The sequence below is a fragment of the Cyprinus carpio genome, chromosome B22 (assembly GCF_018340385.1).
Source record: "Cyprinus carpio isolate SPL01 chromosome B22, ASM1834038v1, whole genome shotgun sequence".
Taxonomy (NCBI): Eukaryota; Metazoa; Chordata; class Actinopteri; order Cypriniformes; family Cyprinidae; genus Cyprinus; species Cyprinus carpio.
In genome coordinates, this window is record NC_056618.1 from 11,456,232 (window position 1) to 11,479,322 (window position 23,091).

Below are 23,091 nucleotides of genomic sequence, written 5' to 3' on the forward strand. Positions count from 1 at the left end.
GCGCTCGTGCGGCAGTAGCGAGAGTCTCAGAGACTGAATAAGGTTTGTCCAAGAAAGTCGCTAGATTTGTCGCTAGTCGCTTTTTCCCGAAAAATGTCGCTAAGGGGGTCTGAAAAGTCGCTAAATCTAGCGACAAAGTCGCTAAGTTGGCAACACTGGAGGGATAGTTTTGATAGGGGGGTGTGAATATTCGTTTTTTGTTGTGGCTAAGTAGGTGGTATTTTTGTAATAGCTTTTTAGTTAAAGGGCATATAGTTTTTAAATTAGTGTGAATCAATTGAGGGAGGTGTTGGTCATTTTTGGGAGACTTTGTTTTTATTTTTAATGACCTTTCTTTTTACTGCATGTCCAAAATTAACCTTCTTTTTGTAATAACTTTCTACACCAGAGAGACAGAGACATGAAACCAGTGTCCATCAATAGAGGGAGAGAGTGGACATTTTTCACAACCTTTCATTTTACCCCGAGTGGCTGATTAGGGAATTGAATGTCCAAAATTAACCTTCTTTTTGTAATAATTTTCTTCAGCAGGAAGACATGAAACCAGTATCAATCAATAGAGAGAGAGAGTGGGACATTTTTCACAACCTTTCATTTTACCCCAAGTGGCTGATTAGGGAATTGCATGTCCAAAATTAAAATTATTTTTGTAATAACTTTCTACAGCAGAGGGACAGAGACATGAAACCAGTGTCAATCAATAGAGAGAGATAGTGGACATTTTTCACAACCTTTCATTTTACCCTAAGTGGCTGATTATGGAATTGCATGTCCAAAATTAACATTTTTCAAGTGTCCTCATTCTTCAGCAGAAAGATAGAGACATAAAACTACTGTCAATCAATAGAGGGAGAGAGTGGACATTTTTCACAACCTTTCATTTTACCCCAAGTGGCTTATTAGTGAATTGCATGTCCAAAATTAACCTTCTTTTTGTAATAACTTTCTTCAGCAGGGAGACATAGACACGAAACCAGTGTCAATCAATAGAGGGGGAGAGTGGACATTTTTCACAACCTTTCGTTTTACCCCAAGTGGCTTATTAGGGATTTGCATGTCCAAAATTATTGTTCTTTTTGTATTAACTTTCTTCAGCAGGAAGACAGAAACACGAAACCAGTATCAATCAATAGAGGGAGAGAGTGGACATTTTTCACAACCTTTCATTTTACCCCTACTGGCAGAAAAGGGAATTGCATGTCCAAAATTAACCTTCTTTTTGTAATAACTTTCTACAGCAGGGAGACAGAGACATCAAACCAGCGTTAATCAATAGAGGGAGATAGTTGACATTTTTCACAAACTCTCATTTTACCCCAAGTGGCTGATTAGAGAATTGCATGTCCAAAATTAACCTTTTTGTAATAACTTTTCTTCTGCAGAAAGATAGTGACATGAAACCAGTGTCAATCAATAGATGCACATAGTGGACATTTTTCACAACTCCTCATTTTACCCCGAGTGGCTGATTAGGGAATTGCATGTCCAAAATTAACATTCTTTTTGTAATAACTTTCTTCTGCAGAAAGATAGAGACATGAAACCAGTGTCCATCAATAGAGAGCGATAGTGGACATTTTTCACAACCCCTCATTTTACCCCAAGTGACTGATTAGGGAATTGCATCTCCAAAATGAACCTTCTTTTTGTAATAATTTTCAATATCGAAAACAAAACCAACTTAACCCCGCTCTTTGAATAAAGTTGTGAATTGGTCGTGATGTGTTTTTTTTTTTTTTCAACAATTAAGATAAAGCTGGCAAAGTCTTGCAGTTGTTTTGACTTGAATTTGAAAATCAAACGTTTAGTGTGTCTTGTTACAGATTAGAAAAACATTTTTAATAGTGGTTTTTAGCCACAGAACTATAATTGAACACATACTATAGAAAATTAAACCAATAAGTACAGTAATTGCACAGGAAGATGTTACCACCTGCTGGGCATTGCTGCCTGTCGCACCTCCTCCAGTGCCCCATGGGTCAGCTGCAGGGTCATCAGCCAGAAACCACCATTCACCAACGTTTCGCGCTCCTTTAATTCTGGAATGTCTCCTGGTGGCGGAGCAGTGACAGGGACGTCTCCCTGTCACCCCTCTGCAGCTGATCGCTGTTTCTCCCTGCGGCTGTTGTCTGGGGTTAGGTGGTTCTTCCCCCAACACCTTTCTTTCCTCCTCAGCCAGAGCTAAAAGCTACCTTTCTCTGCCTCCTCTGCCAGATCCCTTGTTGCCCTCCTTAACCTCCCTCCGTTCACTCCTGCTTCCCTCAAGAGGCGTATGGTTGACAACCCAAGGAAACCTCGGCATCCGACCTCCACTGGGTAGATGTTCGTCTTCCAGCCAGCCTCCCGGCACTCAGCAGCGAGTTCTGAGTACCTGGCCTTCTTCCGTTCAAAAGGCGGCCTCGATTCCCTCCTCCAGTGGTACAGTAAGCTCAATGAGGTGTATCGACCTTGCCTTGGTTGACCACACCACTATGTCTGGCCGGAGAGATGTTGTGGGTAACTCCATTGGGAACCGGAGCTGGGCCTATCCAGGTCGACCCCTAATATTCCATTCCTGGTTGGGGGAGAAGGGCCTTGCTGTGTTCTCTTGATCTGGTGCTTCTCCTTACCCCTCCTTCCCGACACAAAGATGGTGGTGTCCTCTGCTGGTGGTGCTTGTTTGCTACCCTGTCGACACTCCTCCAGTACTTCGGCTAGCTTTCTCAGGACCTGATCGTGGCGCCATCTGTAGCGTCCCTGTGAGAGAGCGATCTTACAGCCTGACAAAATGTGCTGGAAACTTGCGTTGGGGGCATTGCAGAGTCCACAGGATTCTTCATTCCCAAACCACTGTTGGAGGTTCCGAGGGCAGGGAAGAGTGTTGTAGGTTGAACGGATGAGGAAGCTAAGTCTTGCCTGTGGGATCTTCCACACGTCTGACCAACTGATGTTCCGATTCATGATTCCCTCCCAGGGAGTCCAGCTTCCTTGTCGACCCCTGCGACATGGCCTTGACTTTGTAGCGATCTTCCTCCATCCTCTTCACCTCTGCTACCACCATCTCCTTCCTTTGCTTGCGATTGGCCTTGGACCAAAAGCATGGCGTCTCTCCCCATCCTAGCCACATCATTTAGTTTAAAATAAATACAATCTTCTACCTCAGCTTCAAAGACTGTTTTGTTACAGATTTCTTTAAGAACATTTTGCTACGTATTTAATACGTAGACATTATACATTTTCAGAGTTGTAGAAACGCCTTTTTTATCACGTATATCTCCTCCCAACGTTTTAAAAACGTACTTACCACCTCAAAACTGGTCATTTACATGCTCCAATCAAAATGTTTTCTTTACAGTGTTAAATATGAATATTCATCTTATTACCAGCCCTTTTTTACATTTCACCTTACTTGTAGCGTTGCTGACCTCTGCTTGTTTTCCATTTTATAAGCCTATGTTAACATATGAAGGCTTAATAATTTATAATACACACAAATTTAGTCACTCATCGTATTTATTCACAAAATATGAAAAGTAATGTGATATGGGTAGTTCACACACATCTAAACAAACCAAAAGCATAAATATATACAAATAAAACAAAATTTCAATTAAAGTACAACACATGAAAACTATGCAAGTCCAAGAAATTTCAGTTAATAGATATTTTAACAGAGAAAAAGCAGCATTTAATTTCAACTAGTTACAAATTATTTTATTGCAGTTATAACAATAATCATATTGCAATCTTATTACTTGTTTACACTTAACGTAATGCTTATATTTTAAGGATTTTGTTTTTCAACACAAATAACAGGTATATGGCATCCAATTTAGAACTTGTTTAAATAATACATAATAGTTTATAATGGCTATTATTGTTCAATAAATAATATTTTATAATATTGGCATACCTGATTAAATATATGTTAGCATTTTTTTCAGTGCTTTCATTGCAGTTTATGTCAGTAGGTGGCAGCGAGGGACTGTCTTAATGAGTTAGTAAAACCATTCATTCAGTGCTGATTCATTCAGTTATCGAATCTGTGACCCACCAGATTTTATGACTCTAGTACTGCTTTGCTCTTAGCTCTTAGCTTAGAACTTAGCTCAATGCAGTACCTACAGGGTCACAGAATTCAGTGCAACACCAAAAAGAAACAATGTTGTAAAGAAGTAAATTGTCTAAACCAGGGGTTCTCAACTCTGGCCCGAGAGATACACTTTCCTGCAGAGTTTAGCTCCAACCTTCATCAAACACACCTGATTCTATCTTTCTATTAGGACAGGGGTGCCCAAACTCAGTCCTGGAGGGCCAGTGTCCTGCAGAGTTCAGATCCAACTTGCCTCAACACACCTGCTGCGAAGTTTCTAGTATGACTAGTAAGAGCTTGACTAGTTTGTTCAGTTGTGTCAGATTGGGGTTGAAGCAAAACTCTGCAGGACACCGGCCTTCCAGGACCAAGTTTGTGCACCCCTATATTAGGACATAAAGACAATGATTACCTTGTTCAGGTGTGTTTGAGAAGGGTTGCAAATGAATTGGTGCAGGAGAGTGGATCACGCAGATCAGAGCTGAGAACCCCTGTTTCTAAACTCTGAACAAAACCAACAAACAATGCTGTGTCTAACCTACACTTCATTTTATAGAGAATAATATGATAATATGAAGAATATACCAATTTTATTAACTTAATCCTCATATGGTGGCATTACAGTATGTTTTGAAGTCAAAGCCTTCTTAAAATAACTAATAAATAATACATAACACACACAGACTTGTCATTTGAGTTGAATTACTGGAATGAACCCACTATTAAAAGTTTATCATATTTTAAACATATATCGCCCAAAAAGTCTGTAAAATCCCTTATTTGGCTTGTTGAATTTTGGAGGACGATAGACCACAGCACAGAGTATTGAGTTCAACTGAAACAACTCAAAACTAGCATTAATTTGTGACGTGCAGAGTCCGACAATTCAAGCTCATTTTAAAAATAGTTGCCAAACCACCTCTGCCACCAGAGGCCCGCGGGGAATTAAAAAAAACACAGTTAGACGGTAGCAACTCAGAAAGTGAACTTATATCACTAGTATGTAACCAGGTCTCTGTTAAAAATAATGTACAAATTCTGAGAATCAAAGAAATCCTTTAAGATAAAAGTTTTGCTTGCAGGTGACCGCACATTAGTCAGAGCAAATTCGAACTCTGTGGAAACTTCCAGCTCACCCGATTCGTGATGCAGGGAACGAAGATTATGCAAGTTATTACCCATGAGCAAAGTTGTAGAAGACGCCGCAACGTGAGTTCACTGCGGGTGCCGGGGAGCACAGGAATAATCCACTGATATGGTATCTCCATAGAGCACAAGACCATAGAACAGTCCTTTGTGATGTCAATCAGGGAAAAACATTGCATCGGTAGCTGTGAAGATAGACTTGCCTTTAACTTGACTAAAAAGCCACCTCAAGTTTCATGTCTTCTTCAACACCTTTTCCAGCGAGGAATGAAGAGCGTCATGTAGCCTACACCCATGAAACGTTTAATACTTAAAGCTTTACCCTGATTTAATTGTGGTTTTTATAATTCCTTTTTAGATGCTGCTACGTTTGTTTTCTTTCTTTTTTTTGCCACGGGAGACGATGAAAATTAAATGTTTAGTTAATTCAATCCAGTTGAATTAAATCAGTTTTTCACCTCTGATATTGTAACATTGATTAAGAATTAATTTACGTATTGACTCAGAAGTACAGATGGTAGACAAACCAAAATGGGTAATATCGCCGCGCGTACCGCCGCCGCCGCGGCGTTAACTGTAATTCAGTCCGCGTAATTGTTAAATTCATTCGCGAAACTACCGCCAGGTGGCGCAAAGGGACGGATTGCGAACTGAATGTAATTGCAAAATGAGATAAAAGGAGGAGGTAAAAACAACAAAAACATTATGATATAACATTGTACCATCTTTAAAAACCATTAAAAATGTACAGTGAGTTAATTTCAAAATGTAGGATAGTCTTAGGCTACAGTCTACTCATCAAAAATTAAAAGAAGACCTTTACACAAAGGATCCTTATGCTTGCTTGCTATTGTTATAAACAGTCATAAAATATAAGGCCTATATATACGGATAAAAAAGCTAAATGTTTTCATTTCGGTTCATTCTTGGTTTTAAAAAAAATCCTTCAGGTATCCATTTGCAGATCGAAATGAGAACGGTCCAGCATTTAGCAATAATAATTATTAATTCTGTTACTATTATTCTTGATTTTTCAAACTGCTAACACTTTGCATTTTGAATTATGCCTTTACTGTGTGTTTAATTATGCCTTTACTGGCTGTTTCAGCTGTTTGATCTGGTTGGTCGCGCACATTCATTGGAAACAGTAGCCGTTTACCGTGCCATTCGCCGCGAGCACGGTCCACTTGGCATATTTTTGCTAATTATGATTATTATTATTTATTTTTTTCGTTGATACTGAAACATGCGGGAACTACAAAGCCTATTTTACCTAATGAAATAATAGTTAAGCTTGAAATAGGCAACATCACGAATATGGAAACGGTTTGGATTTCTCCCGAATGAGAGCCCAAACCTTACCTTTGGTTCGCTTTAAAATATTATTCATTTATTTTTTTTGTTTGTTTATAGCTAAGCCTATATTATTATATACTGCAATTTTATTTATCCATTAGAAATTAAATATTTTAATTCTTGTTCTGGTTCTGTTCTGATAAATTTGTTAAATTTAAAGGATTTGTTGTAAAGTGAAGGAAACTAAAAATATCCTGTTGGCGCATTATAATCCATTATTAGCCCAGCCGTTATTATTTCTGAATGTAATAAAATGCAAATTATACATTACTTATATATATTTTTTTTCCTCTTCACAAACTTAATTTATTTTTTTAGCCTGTTTAAAAATAAATAAATAAATAAAAAAATGCAGCAAAGAAAATAGGCGATTAATCGGTTAAAATTTGTTACTGTGGGTTAACAGTACTTATAATTATTATATACTTAGGAACAGAGTCTGGGCCTAATCTAGGCTATCCAGGGGTTTTTATTTTTTTTATTTTCATTGCATCTGAAAATGACTTTGTGCAGCACATTCACTTAGCACGCTCAACTGCCTCGCGCGTTGCTCAGCTGTGGACGATTTCAAAATGTTTTTATATAAAGGTTGATGTCCCATTTTATACAGGGATTGTTCATTTAAAAAAAAAAAAAAAAAAAAATTTAATTATGTTGTTTAGTCTAAATGAACTTGTTTTACAATATAATTAGAACTATTTAACATGCACTGTGACATTTTACCCTTTTTACTTATAAACTCCTTGAGATTTTAAAGTCAGTTTAATAGTATTGAAGTTCAAGTTTTAAAAAAAAGGTTAATATGCAAAATGTCAATATTCTCATATATTAGGCCTATATTTTAATTTATATGTTTAAAATCCTTTAATAAAACAACATGCATTTTTGTTATTCGTTACCTGTCCCTTTATTTTGACAGACAACTTCTTGGGAAAACATATTTGTCTGTACACTGATTAAGAAATTGTTGCGTGTTTTATAAATTATTTTCTTTATTTTAGTTAAAACGTGAGGCACTGTACAATTTTCGTTCCCATTATTTAGGCCTAATTAAAACAACAACGAAAACAATAAATTAAACCTGCACGATTTAGCTAAATCATTGAAAGTCTAAAGAATGGACGGATTAATAAAACGTTCTCATTTTTAAACTCAAGTTCTCTCATTATAATCAACAAAAATACACACGATGTAAATAAGAGCTTCATTAATTGACAACTTCAGTGATTTTAAAGGGAAGCCTTCTTTACTTGCTTTCATATAATTTAAGTAAAAAATAAAATTGCAGCCGCATTTAAATGCAGGTGTGTAAATTTGTCTGCGTGCAAGATTTGCGCGGCGCGAGTCATGCTGAGTGCACGCGCAGCATTTATTCTTATTGTTTTATCTTCATTACACAATCTTGTTTGGTTTTATTTTGGATAATTGCATGTAAAAAATAATTTACGTTGTAATGCATATGCAAAATGTGAATTATTATTCATATTCAAGTGTTTGTGGTGCGAAAATTATTAATGCGCATGCAGGACAGGGAGGCGCCCTTTAGATCACTTGAATTTTTTCCTGATAATGAATTAACTTAAAATTGTGGTGTCTCACATACATGAGAAATTATATCAGCAGAAAGCTTGAAATGTCTTTTAAACGAAATCAATTCAGAACGAAAGCATTATGTAATCTGTGAAGGTTGTATTTCTCTTTAAAGGCGAGTCCATGTGGATAAAGTCAACACTGTGAATTTCATCTTGCAGCCAACAAGAAAAAAATTTTTGTTTATTAATAAATAAATTAAAATGTCTCCTTTTTTACAATTATTGGGCTACTTCTTCCTGTGCTTTTGTGGCAAACTTAATGCATGTGCCTTGAGCGCAGAATATATTAAGGCTCATTATGGATTATAGATGTAAATTTAATATAAACCTGCGATTAGTTGAATAATGCACCATGAACGGCTAGTAACTAGCAAAAAATCTTACATGGGGGGGCAGACCTATTAAATACCCTCTAGACATCTCTGTTTAAAGCTTTTAAAGCATTTTATACATTAAAATTTGTTCCTGTGGGTTAACAGTTATTATAATTATTATTATACTTAGGAACAGAGTCTGGGCCTAATCTTGGCTATCCAGGGTTTTTTATTATTTTAATTTATTTTCATTGCATCTGAAAATGACTTTGTGCAGCACATTCACTTCGCACGCTCAACCTGCCTCAACCACACCTGCTTAAAATTCGTTCTAAGAAATGCAAATAACTTCATAATTACCAAACTTTCATCTGTGAATATTAAATATTTTAACTATAGTGTTTTTCTTTCATTTTCCCTGACTGCAGCCATCAAATGTAACACATCAGTGAGGCAAAGCTGTCGTCTATTTGCGAAAATGTGCTTTGATGCGCTTGTTTGAAAACTTGTGATTAAAGCGCCACTCAGCGGTCAAAAGCTGCAAATGCACTTTGCAGACGCCGCGGCGGCGGTACGAGCGGCGGTAGAAGCAATGTTTTAGATGTCCACCTACTGTATGCAGATGTCTTTTTGTCGGTGCTGTTGCCATGGTGAACATAATTAAGGAGTTCCATTAATCATGATGGTGAATCATAATTTCGGATTCATAGTACTCAGAGTCAACCTACTCAGAGTCGACTGAACTAACCAATTTAGCTGTTCTGAAACCAAACACTCAAGAGTTCCCATCTCAGGGTAAGACAACTCTGAGTTTGTTGAACCTCCTTTCTGGAATACACCCCTGAAGATGAACTACTTATTGTGATTGTTTATTTTATGACTTCGTAGAGAAAACAATTGAGTGAAAACTCTTCCCACATGCAGAGCAGTGATACGGTTTCTCTCCAGGTGTGAATCCTCTCATGTTTTTTCAGGGTTTCTGACCGACTGAATCTCATATCACAGTGTGAACACTTGTAAGGTTTCTCTCCAGTGTGAATCCTCTCATGATTTTTCAGATGTTCTGACCGACTGAATCTCATATCACAGAGTGAACACTTGTAAGGTTTCTCTCCAGTGTGGATCCTCTGGTGACGTTTCAAATCTTCAGCTGTAATAAAAGTCTTCTCACACTCAAAGCACATATATTCTCTTACACCAGTGTGTATCTTCTGATGAACTTTTAAAGTATGCAGATGTGAAAAACTATTTCCACAGAAAGAACATGAATGTGGTTTCTCCTTTGAATGTATTTTCAGGTGACCCTTCAGGTGTGAAGCTCTTAAAAATGTTTTTCCGCACTGATCACAGATGTGCAGTTTCTCTCCAGTGTGGATGTTCACGTGTCTCTTAAAGTGTCCTGTGCGTGTGAATCTCTTCCCGCACTGATCACATGTGAACGGTTTCTCTCCAGTGTGGATCCTCATGTGAACGGTGAGACTCTGTTTGCATGTCAAACTCTTTCCACACTGAGTGCAGGTGAAACTTTTCTTGTCTCTTCTTTTCAATAAAGAAATACTTTCAGTCTGTGAGAGAGTTTTTTCTCCAGTTTTGACATGTGTTTCTTCTCTATTGGATCTAAAATAAAGTTAAAATAGTTACAATATAAATAAATGTAAAAAAAGTTGTAGAAATATTATGCAGAAGTTGACGACGGATACACAACATTATAATAATTTTCACACACTTTTACAAAATGATTCAATGATCTATATCCAAATCGTATATAAAGTGTTTCTGTAGTGATAACTATTTGATGTTTGATCAACTACACAAATATAACATCATATTATAAATACAATATTAACCCTAATATACTATACTAAAAACTTATTAGATAAAGCTGCAGTCGGTAACTTTTGGGGCTCGCGTCTGGCGGAAGAACATTGTAGCCGGAGCTACTTCTCTCCAATATATGCAAAATCCACCGCTCCCGGCTCTTCTGGTCCAATCAGCGCAGGCCTGTGCCACAATGTTGTTTTGTGTTGAAAATGTAAAAAATATATATAATGAGCGAGTACATCATGAATCCATTTTTCAAACCGTGTTTTTGTCTTATCCTGAATCACTACGGTACACCTATAATAAGTGTTTATATTCGACTATTTTAGTCTGGTTGGGGTCGGCAATGCTGCAGAGTAGCACAGTACCTGCGTGAGAGAAGTAGCTCCGGCTACAATGTTCTTCGCTGCAGAGTAGCACAGTACCTGCGTGAGAGAAGTAGCTCCGGCTAAAATGTTTTTAACTAATTAACTGACCAATATTTTTCACTTAACAACACTCAGGATATAATTTGAACTAGGGATGTCAAATTTCGATTATTTCCATGATCGATCGTCGTTTAAATAAACGATCAATTAATCGATTAATCGTTAACCATAATGCTGCAAAATGCGTCTATTGCAGCCGCGCAGTCACCCCTCCCCACACACAAAACGCTTTCTCTCTCGCTTGAAATTAAAGGGGTTTTAGTCTGAATAAAATGCTAGTAGCAGGATTATAAAAATGAATAGATGTGATTATGATGATTTCATAAAATGAAGAGGAGCGCGCCATACTTTTGAGGTAGCCTAATTTTACTTTGTTGACTGTTAGTGTTTCCTATCCCGCACGGAGACGGCTGCACACGCCTCTTTAAATGATTGTGTGGTGCTCGTTGTTGTATTTTAAAACACAATTGCAATGTTTTCAACTGACATTATGGTATTTAAAATAAAATTATCCTAAACGTAACTGTGGCGCGCGTGTGACTGCGCTGCACATTAAGTGAACTACATTGGCGCTGCTGCACCAAAACACACTGTTGCTCACATTAATTTGATCCAGCTGGATTATGTCCTATAAAATGTCAGATTTTTCATTTTTGCATTCCGGTAGGCCTATTGTTTTTTTAAAAATCTGGCATACAGTGCATTAGATAGTGACAGTGCATGCGTGCATAAGGACCAGCGAGCGCTAGATTTATTTGGAGGTTATTGCTCATGTCTCATTCGGCACAAATCCAAATGTTTCCATATTCGCAATGTATTTGAATGTTAAACTATTATTTATAATGTTAACTAGGCTTGTACGCATTCGCATATAGACGAAAAAAGATCATCCTCTTCATATGAGCAAAAACGTCATTGGCATAACAGCAGAGTGAACCGGTGTACTACGGTCTATTTAAAATGACTAGTGTAACCTTTTAAATGTTTAGTTGACTATTTTATTTTGATAATGAACATACTGTGATATGAGTTTGAATCGCTAGAATAGGGTGTTAAAACACCCACATCCCCCACGGGTGCGACGCCCCTGCCTACGTGTGCAGCAGGCTCCGGCGCGATCGAAACAGAGGGGTGTGCGCACACAATAAAAACAGAAGATTTGTGCTCTTGTGAAATAAAGCAAACAAACAGAATGCGTTGTCATCCTTTTTTTTCGTTATGGAGCGCAGCCACACTTCTGGTTTAAATCCGTTAATCTTAATTATTTAAGTCGGATATATTTCGCATATTTAAAAAAAAAGAAAAAAAAAAGTTATTTTTATGTTGGGCCTATTACTTATATAGGCTATACATTTTCCTTAAAACATCCCATTTTGCTCCAGGGCTTGAGAACCTGTGCCCTAGTTAGGTCCATGCAGAAACTTGTGAACGATAGCGTCACCGTTTAGTGACGTCACTGAATGCGCGTGAGAAAACGTATTGGTCACAGCGCCTATTAATTGCTGTTTTGAATCCAGCAATTATTTATTTACAAATTATAAGCTCTGATTATGACAAGTGTGGTATAAAAGCTTTGTTTATTAGAGGAATAATAGGAAATGTTAGATCGCGAGCATGCCTCTGGATGCCTTTCGAGCCCATAGCCTTCATTTACGCGGCTTTGTTCTTGCCGGTTAGTCACGAATTTCCAAAAATTCCAATAACATAAATCTTCACAGTCTAACCCTCTAATTTCACAGGTTTATTTTATTATCTTTCACTTTTAATAACTGTTTTCGCATCTCTTACTGTGGTAAACATGGGAAGGAAAATTAAAGATTTCATGAATTAGGAATTCGCTCGATTTATTAATTTGTTCCCTTATTTAGTTAAATCATGAGCTATTTAGTATGGGATCAGAATCCCATTATTTAGGGAACAAAATTAATGAAACATGGAAAATTGCCACAAATTAATAAGTCTTAGGAACGAATTAACAAGTAATAGGATATAGCCTTTATGTCCTGTGTCCCGCAGCCCTGCAAAGCGCACGATATGAAACAGTTATCTGATGAAATGACTTAGTTACTACATTTCTATTGCTTTTTATGTTGAAGAACTTTTATGTTGTTTCTATTTTAATGTAGGCTACTTTGAAGTTTAAATCACATTAAAAGTTTAATTTGTACATTGTGAATGAATGATGATGCTTTTATAGCTACCGTCATCATCACTCACAGCCGCTCGCACGTGTTTTGCGCATGAGCTGCAAGCAGCCCAACTTTAAATCGGTTAACCGACCATCGACAGACTTAATCGATTGGATCTCTTATCGACAATTAATCGATCATCGATTAATCGTTGACATTCCTAATTTGATGCATCTCTTTCAGTCCCTATTTTGTACTCTGAGATAGAAAATATCGCCTTTTTTAACTTTTTAACTTTTTTTTTTTTTTTTTTTACAACTCTTGAGGTATTTCAACTACAAACACTAAATCTGATGAACTGCTGGTAACTTTAAATGTTCTTCAGCTTCATCACTAAACAATAAAGAATAAACACCTACCTGTTTGTTCTTCGGCGTGTTTGATTCTGCAGGGTTCTGGATCTCTCATGTTCTCTCTGTCCTTCAGTAAACTCTCTCTCTGCAGATTTTATTTCTTCCTGATGCTGAGATGGTTATACTTGTGAGCTGAAAAACACATACAATTAAAAGATACCAAATATAAACAATCTAAGAATGTAAAAAGTTAAAGAATAAACACACAAATACATTTTACAAATTTGCAAGGTACAAATAAACCACCAATGAATTGAGTTTAACTTGATTTGTTTTAGTTTTGTGTTTTATCTGAAACATGGTTTATCACAGACTAATGAATAAATGCTGTTGTGATAGTTTCATCTTGTAATGTCACAATAACTGATCGTGTTGTTTTCTGGTCTTGACAGCAATAAAATGATCTTAATGTGTCAATGAACAGATCTGAAGTCATCAGTATAATGAATGAGGTGAAACAGGATCTATTATCATGAAATAAAGAGGATTTTCATCAGCTGATAATATTGATGAGTCTCAGACTATAAACACTCATTAAACAAGACATTCAGGATCAGCAGCAGATCATCACTTTATTCTGAGTGTTTGCTGATAGAAACTGATTATACGCACAAGAATATTTGTTGAAAGACTAAAAACCGCTCTATTAAAACATAATACGATTATATTTCAGGATCAGCAGCAGATCATCACTTTTCCCTCACATGCTCGTCGCCTGCTGTGATAATGTCTTAGTCCGCAGACGCAGAAAGAAAACAAATCAGAAATTACCTCTTTGGATGTTGCTTAAATAAACGGTTAAGAGTGTTTTACAATAAAACACGTGAAGTACCGCGAACTGCTCTCCTCACGAGACTCGAAGCTGTTGTTGTGAGCGCGCGAGTGATGACGTCATCGCCGCGACGTGAGGCGAAACCTTTTTTTTAAACTTCAGTTGACATCCACAGTGTTTCCTCCTCCTGACATGAAGAGTTTTGTTTAGCTTGCGATGTCAGATTAGACAAATATTTTTATAGTGGTTTTAGCCACAGAACTATAATTGAACACATACTATAGAAAATTAAACCAATACATAATTGAGTTTAAAATAAATACAATCTTCTACCTCAGCTTCAAAAACTGTCTTGTTACAGATTTCTTTAAGAACATTTTGCATTTTGATACGTATTTAATACGACAAATGTCTTTTTTCTTTTTTTTACTTTGTTTTTTCACAGCGTTGTAGAAACATTTTTATCACGTTCGTATATCTCCTTCCAACGTTTTAAAAACGTGTTTACCACGTCCAAACTGGTAATATGAAGGCTTAATAATTTATAATACAAACAAATTTAGTCACTCATCGTATTTATTCACAAAATATGAAAAGTAATATGATATGGGTAGTTCACACACACACACACACACACACACACACACACACACACATCTAAACAAGCCAAAAGCATAAATATATACCAATAAAACAAAATTTCAAATAAAGTACAACACATGAAAACTAATTTGAATATGAGCACATTAACAAAGTCAGAGAAAAAACAGCATTTAATTTGTGAAATGTAAAGTATTTAATTTAAAATAGTTACAAATTATTCTATTGCAGTTATAATAATAATCATATTGCAATCTTAATACTTGTTTGCACTAAATGTAATGCTTATATTTTAAGGATTTTGCATCAACACAAATTACAGGTACATGTACTGTACATTATTTTTTTTTCTCCTCTATGCCCTGCCTTCTGAAACACGATGATCTTTACAAAGTTCATCGCTCTGAAAAGCGAGGTCTGCTGTGATTGGCCAGCTATCCAGTGCGCTGTGATTGGCCGAATACCTCCAGTGTGTGACGGAAATGTTACAACCCTTAACATATTGTGATGCCCTGTCTGGCCAGAGCGATGAGACATAAACATTAAAACCCATTATAAATGTGTCGTAAACATGATTTCTAGTCGTGTCCTCTTTTGTAAGGCCAAACAAGGTAGTTTCACTTTCTCAATGAAAAAGCGTCACACACCGCAGAGTGTGAGCAGAGGCGGGTGGCTTTGAGGCGGATTCTACGAAGGAGCGTACCTTGTTTACGGCAACCACTCCTCTTCGTCCACGGTGAAAGCCGATCCGCGAAGTTGCTGTATTTCCTCAGCGACCAGCACGGATCAGCTCCAGGCATGATGAAGCGGATATCATCCTCTTTTGGAGTAGTTTTTTGCTTTCACAACCAAACACACAGCGTCTATACGACATGGCGGCAACAACAATACTAGAAAGAGAATAAAAGGAACGCCTTCTTTCTTTGCGTGAATATTTGGGCAGTGTTATGCAAATCTTCCCACATAATGATGTAGATATGTGGGGGCGTGTTAGAACGAGCCGTTTTAGTTTCGCTTTCACAACCAAACAAACAGCGTTTATACGACATGGCGGCCATTTCTTTGGATTTGAGACTTTAGTCTTTGCAACTTCACAGATCTTCTTCATGCACCAAGAGCTTGTAACACTCCAAAGAGAAAGAAAAATAAAAAATCTCATCATATGACCCCTTTAAATATCAATATAAAAATTAAATATTACATATAATTTGGTAGAATTTTTTTTATTTTTATGTTTTATTGGTGCAAGGATGAGTAGTGGTGATATTTATTTTGTACAATATTTGCAACTGCTTTTTCTCACTCTCATTTAAAAATAAAATTAAAGCTATGTAAACACTTGCATTTTTACAACACTGTAAGTGTGTCCCATCAGGTAGTGTGGTTTTAATCATAAGTTGAACACTTGGGACATATACAGGAAATACGTCATTCAAGTCGTCAAGTGGTCAAGTGCAAAGACCGCAAGTGTGGGTATTTGGACAAGGCAAGAGTCCCTCCAAGCTAACAATTTTTGGTTCCCAAAATTAGGTTAGGCTCTGAGGATGCTCTATTTACGCTCCTAGAAGGCAGGGCCGTACCCACCATTGAGGTCCTGAGTATTTTTCCAATAACAAAAGTTAAAATAAAATAATTACCTTATATTAATTCTGCTTTGGTGTTGCAGTGATAAAAAGATAACAGATCTTCTCATCTGATGCCTCAGTGGTCTTAAAGTGCTCATCAATGTCAAAGTGTTTGTGATGGCCAATCAAATCAAAGTAGGCGGGGTTTATGTTCACAGGCGCTGAGTGTAAAAATTCCAGCTTGACGCTTCAGACAGTTATGAAGAACAAGATGTAAGTAGCTGAACCAAATATTTCCTATTTGACCACTGTTTATGATAGAAATGTTAAACGAATGACAGAAATATGCAGGGATTTAAACTAATAAACGTTTGTCTAATTTCACTATTTAAATTCATGTTCGTGAATAGGCTAATGCAGACTACTGTTTTATAATTGTCAATGTGACAAGGCAAGAGAAAATAACAAATCTGTTTTCATCATATTAGGTTTAGGATTAATAAAGTGAGTGCACTATTGTGAATTAATTAAAAAGAAAGAAAATATTAATTATCCTGGTAGCCTTCAATAAAATCACTTAACATGAATATCAGCTGACTCAGTATTTACATTCTTCAGCACAGACGACATTCAAAGAGAAAGAGAATGCAATGAAGAGAAAGAGAGATGCTGATGGAAGTAATCCTTGAAATATTTCCTGTTTGTGATTTATTATTGTGTATTGTCAAAAATACACAAATCTTCTCTTTTTCCAGTTTGTAGTGTGGATCACTTCAACATTTAATCTGGGTTCTTCTTACAACATTTCCTTAAGTACTTCAGACTAAAGCAAACATCGATGCATTGATCACGTGATTGTTTACACCTTTTTGGGGACAGATGGTAACTCACATTAAAGACCCTGGGACCTGATACACCCTCTACAGTGAGCAAAATATCTCTAAACTCTTAGGATCTGTATTTACCTTCTTTATATTAATTGTAAGATTGAGACCATTGTAGCAGTCGCCTGAGAGAATTCAAATCATACCAGACATGACTGTGAATATTACCTGCATTCATGTAGAACATCATAATACTATAATACAAATGTTTAATGTATTTCATAAGATGGACAGAACTTGAAAGATGAGATTTTGTGTTATAATAAAAGCGACAAAGCACAAAACTTATCACAATTATTGGGTGACTGGTGCACTACAAATAATGAATGAACTTAAACTAATATTTTTTCTAAGCATTTATAGCAGCAATCTAACGGCTTATGAATAGTCACAATGTTTTACCTCAGAAAAGACAAAATACGTTTTCGTTTTTTTTTTTTTTTTTTTAGATGAATTTATTTATGAAGCATGTTGGGTTGTGTTTTTACTTATTTGTTTTTTGTATTTCTATGTGATATCTTGTGTTTGTTATATGATACTACCCTAATTGTCACTTGTGGGATTAATAAAGTTGTTAACTTGTGCTGGATCTGAAGATGATCTACTCTGAATGTTTTTTGTATGTTTGTGTCGTAGATGTCTGGTGTTTCAAATCTTCAGCTGTAATAAAAGTCTTCTCACACTCGAAGCACATATATTCTCTCACACCAGTGTGTATCTTCTGATGAACTTTTAAACTATGAAGATGTGAAAAACTCTCTCCACACAAAGAACATGAATGTGGTTCCTACTTTGAATGAACTTTCAGGTGATTCTTCAGATGTGAAGCTCTTAAAAATGTTTTTTCACACTGATCACATGGGTGCAGCTTCTCTCCAGTTCTTCTTAAAATTTCCGTTGTGTGTGAAACTCTTCCCGCAATGATCACACTTGTACGTTTTCTCTCCAGTGTGAATCCTCTCGTGTGATTTCAGGTCTCCTGACCGACTGAATCTCTTGTCGCAGTGTGAACACTTGTAAGGTTTCTCTCCAGTGTGGATCCTCTGGTGCAGTTTTAAATGTTGAGTTGTAATAAAAGTCTTCTCACACTCAAAGCACATATGATCTCTCACACCAGTGTGTATCTTCTGATGAAGTTTTAAATTCCCCAGTTCTGAAAAGCTCTTTCCACATAAAGAACATGAATGTGGTTTCTCTTTTGAATGAACTTTCAGGTGACACTTCAGGTGTGAAGCTCTTACAAATGTTTTTCCACACTGATCACATGGGTGCAGTTTCTCTCTGGTGTGGATGTTCTCGTGATTCTTCAGGCTTCCTAAATCTGCGAATCTCTTCTCGCACTGATCACATGTGAACGGTTTCTCTCCAGTGTGGATCCTCATGTGAACACTGAGAGTAAAGTTGGTTGACAAGCTCTTTCCACACTGAGTGCAGGTGAAACTTTTCTTGTTTCTTCTTTTCAGTAAAGAAACTCTTTCGGTCTGTGAGCGAGTTTTTTTGCTAGTTTTGCCGTGATGACGTTTCTGCTCTTCACTCTCCTCCATCAGATCTGAAATGAAAGCAAAAGCGTTACAATATATATAAATCAAAAATAAATCAGAGAAATGTGAAGTGAAAGCAGACTATGCAAAATGATGACCATTTTTATGAAATGAGGTACAATGATCTACATTAAAAAAATACGGACACAAACCCATGTTTCTGTAGTGAGAACTATTCAATGTTTGATCAGCTCCACAATTGGTTTGGTGTAGAGCCCTGCACTGGCCTCAAATTTAGGCCCGAGCCCGGCCCGTGTCCGACAGCTTATCAGAATTACTGGCCCGAGCCGGTAGCTTGTTGTAGTTACCTGCACTGGCCTGAAATTTAGGACCGAGCCCGGCACGTATTGTTTTACTGAAAAGATACGCATGACAGTCACATTCAATTGTTTGTGAAGCGTTAATTTTAATTAGATTTGTTTCCCGGGAATTCATTTTACATGCGCAAAAAGCAGCAAACATGGTCTTCATATCACATCACGCACCTGCAGCGCTTCTGTGAGCGGAGAAAAACTTAATAAAGCTAAGCTATATATAGGGATATATATATAACTAATAAATAGGCCTATACGAGAAATACAATTTTACTTAATATATAAATTAAGAAAATGAACAAAAAACTGTGCAACAAGTAGCCTAGCATGTGCTGCGCAAAAGGAAACCAGATGGCAGAAAGTGGCATCCTATTTTTCTTTAGGCTTATTTTAAGCATAAAGATTTGTTTTTATTGTGAATGTGCACAAATAAAGGCAAACCATTTACAGTTACGATGATCTTTTTGACTAAAATGAGAAGTTGCTTCCACAGTTCCACTGAAAAAAAGAAAAAAAAATAATAATCAAGTGAATGTGCTGGCACAGCACACACGCACAGTTACTTTGACAATGCAGTCTCTTCATTATCATAATAAAATACAGTCAGTCAAACAAAAAAAAAAAACACTGCGCAGTTTAAATATGTAGTAAAATCTGTGCCATTAAGTGTTATCACTGTACCACTGTGAGGTTATGCAAAACATTTTGTTTTACGTAGATATTTGAATGTGAGTGAAGTACATAATAAATTGGCATTCAAATACATCGCAAATACGGAAACATTTGATTTTGTGTCCAATGAGAGACCCAATGTTGGTTTCAGTGTCGTTTTGGCTTAAATTAATTTGTTTTGGCTTGTCGTTTGTATTGCTATAGCTTCTTATATTTTTAATTCTTGTTCTTTTCTAAATACTGTTAATTGAAAGGATTGCTGTGGAGTGAGGGGAACTAAAATAGCCTAGCTATGTAAACTGTAATCCGGTACTGATTCCAAATTACATGACAAAAATTATAGTTAGTAACATAATCCAACTCATTACACATTTTAGGTAATCTAATCAGAATACTTTTAGATTACTTTTGACCTAACTTGATTTAAATAGGATAATATTCTACCATATTGACAAAAATACAAAGAGTAAAATTATATATTTTAGGCATGGGCCAATTACCGGTTTCAAGGTATACTGCGATTTGAAAATGTCACGGTATCAAAACCACTAATATTTACCATTATACCGTTCCAGTATGCACTGTTTTCCATGTCTCCTCAAAGACTGAAAGACTAGGAATCCCTCAGGCTGAGTGCAGTGTAGTGAGTAACACTGACTCCTCCTCCTCCTGTTGGTGCGAGCGAGCGGTCAGTCACGTGTGTGTAGGATGGCCAAGATTAAGGCCTGGGTACACTTCACATTCCGCGTTTCTTTCAGTCTCGCGCACAGCTTTTAAAAGTATACTCAACCGTAGATGAGTGTGGACGGATGAGCTCACATGCGCAGTAAAACGGGGTGCGTGGCTGTCCGCGAGCCCTCTTGATGATGAAAATAATGTAATGCAGACGGTGTGCGGACGGCCGAAATATACTTTGGCCTTTACGCGATCGGCAACCAGCCGTTTTTTTTTGCCTTATTGCAACTCTATGTTCTGGACTTGCACAAACTGAGTTTCAATGTAATCATTTTCCAAAATGTAATTTATGTGAAAATATGATGTCTGTTAGCGCCTGTTAACACAGGCCAGAGACGCTGAAGACGGACGCACAGAGAAGAATACTGTAGATCACTCACTGTTCATGATGCACAAACTATTGGAATAAAATCCTCAATACTGATTTGGGGGTTTATATGAATGTGTTTCTGAGGGGAGCTGACTGTCTTCTGAAAAGTTTACGTGTTATAATTTCAAAAAGCTTGTCAGAACATTCTGTTTTTGCTAAAAATTGGGTTATTATTAAATCAAATTATGTTAATTATTATTATATAACTAAATGATATGAAATGATATTGGGTTATTATTAAATATTGGGTTATTATTAAATCAAATTATATACAGATTTAGGTTAAATAAAGATGTCAATCTTTATTTTTTTCTGTTAGGAAAGGAAGAAAAAAAGAAAAAATAATTCTAATTTTTTTTATTATGTTTTTTGTTTTGATAAAAAATATATTGTATTGTGTGGTGATTTTTTTTTTTTTTTTTTAGTCATTTAATTTTAAAATATTTCTTTTCTGTGATGTAACAGATACCGTGAAATGTTTGCTTAAGGTTATCATACCGTCAAAAACTCATACCGGCCCATGCCTAATATATATATATATATATATATATATATATATATATATATATATATATATATATATATATATATATAATATATATTACTCTCAATGTTATTAACACGATGTGCATTAAACATTACATCAAGGTTTCCCAAACTACAGTTTGTGACTTTAATAAAAAGCTAATTAATTAAATCATAAAAATTGATGCAATAAAATAAATAATTTTAAAATCAATCAAAATAAAATAAAATAAATCTTACTAAAATAGTTTAACATTTCATTTGTTTGCATGTATTTTGTGTGTAAATAACATCAGAGAACCATGAACATGCAAATGTGATAATTATTAAAATATATATTTTTTTAAATCTCAGGGTACTTCAAGTAAATTGCATGTCATGTGGACATAACCAACGTCAGATAACCATGAACATGTGAAAGACAAACGCCTTTCAAATACACAGTAATACATGGTTAAATAAGCTACAGAGTGATGATTCAAATAAAAATCAATGTGTTCATCAGTAGTTGATGCAATGTTGAAACACTTCTTAAACCTGAAATGATTTTTATAAATCAGTCGTCAAATGCTGTCGCTGACTAATGACTGATCTCTGTGTGAATGTCCACAAAACTGGACGACTTTCTGAGTGTACATCAGCTGGAAAGAACATTTAAAAGATGGAAAATAGGGATTAGGGAGAATCAATAAATTATGAATAACTTATTGATATCTTGTAAATAATATGTAATCATGTAATCCATAAAAAGGTAACTGCATTCGGTTGATTTGTGTTTTTAACGAGGTTTTCTGATTTGTGGTTTTTTAAGGTTTTGTTTGGTATTTGTGTGTTTAACGAAAAGTCTGATTACTAGTATTCCCAGCTCTGTCTACACGCCTCTAATTGGCGAGCTTTCACGAGTGTGGTTGCCTGATATCAAGAGTTCAAATCCCTGAATCAGAGCTTCGCTGTTACAAGGACACATTTTCTGCCCAGTGTTATGCTTATTTTAAAAGCAATCTGGCAACCATGGTCACAAGCTCGCTCCTCATTACAGAAGCACTGCCGCTGAGGATCTGAAAACACTGACAAACAAGCTGGAGTTTATCAATCTTAATGAACGCATCATGAGATCTTGAATATATTGTTTTGTGACTGTGGTAGCTGAATAAATGCACTTACTCAACCACTGCTGTTTAATACAGAAAAAAGGCTACGGCAATTTGGAAGTAGTGTAATAACTATTAGGAATTTCACTGTTATCATATTTTTCTTTGTTTCACCAGTTTTCATATTATAGACAGACTGAGTGCATAAGTCTTTGTTGTTATTTTAAATAATAAAAAGCCTAATAAATCATCACATTACATGAGATAAAATAAACCATGTGTATGAGTCCACATTCTATTGCTTTGTGTTTACTGGTGAAAGAGCAATACCTGAAACACAGAAGTATTTTTTTTTAAAATAACAACAAACATGATTTATATTTATATTTTTAAAAGAACAAATTACGATTATAATTTTGAGGTAAATTTATTATGGTAGGACAAACATTTTGGTTATTATTTAGTGTGATGATAATTTTGTTAAGATTCATTGACTTAAACTTGATTAAAACAAAAACAGGACAGGGTTAACATTTGAGTAAAACTAAGACTACATTAAAAAAAATGGCTGCCAAAACTTAATACTGCTGTGAGGTTAATTAATAATAATCTTATTGCTAAATTTAGGATGGATAGCATGAACATTGAGACACAGGGCATGTCTTTATAAATGGACCACTGATTCACTGACTCAAATGATTCAAAATTCACAAACACGAATCCTTCAGTAACGAAACACTGCTGTGTGCTG

At 36.0% G+C, this 23,091-nt stretch overlaps 2 protein-coding genes and 1 pseudogene across 13 annotated transcripts in view; all 3 read right to left on the reverse strand.

Moving 5' to 3' along the window:
- Positions 1–23,091, reverse strand: part of LOC109103223 (NLR family CARD domain-containing protein 3-like) — a 1,793,396-nt gene that overhangs the window by 14,763 nt on the left and 1,755,542 nt on the right. The window contains exon 1 of one of the 12 annotated variants that reach the window (XM_042748655.1): positions 1,934–2,044. The exons of the other annotated variants lie outside the window; for them this stretch is intronic. The gene's annotated coding sequence lies outside the window, so the exon portion shown is untranslated. Of the gene's footprint in view, positions 1–1,933; positions 2,045–23,091 lie in introns of those variants that run through there. 12 annotated transcript variants of the gene reach the window in all.
- Positions 9,226–17,270, reverse strand: LOC109097862 (gastrula zinc finger protein xLCGF3.1-like). The gene is made up of 3 exons (XM_042749501.1): positions 17,261–17,270; positions 13,397–13,403; positions 9,226–10,097 (listed from the first exon to the last, which is right to left on the reverse strand). Exons 1-3 carry the CDS (start codon positions 17,268–17,270, stop codon positions 9,350–9,352), a joined length of 765 nt encoding a protein of 254 aa, XP_042605435.1. The 3' UTR covers positions 9,226–9,349.
- The window catches only part of LOC109081476, a 257,452-nt pseudogene continuing 251,897 nt past the window's right edge, over positions 17,537–23,091 (reverse strand).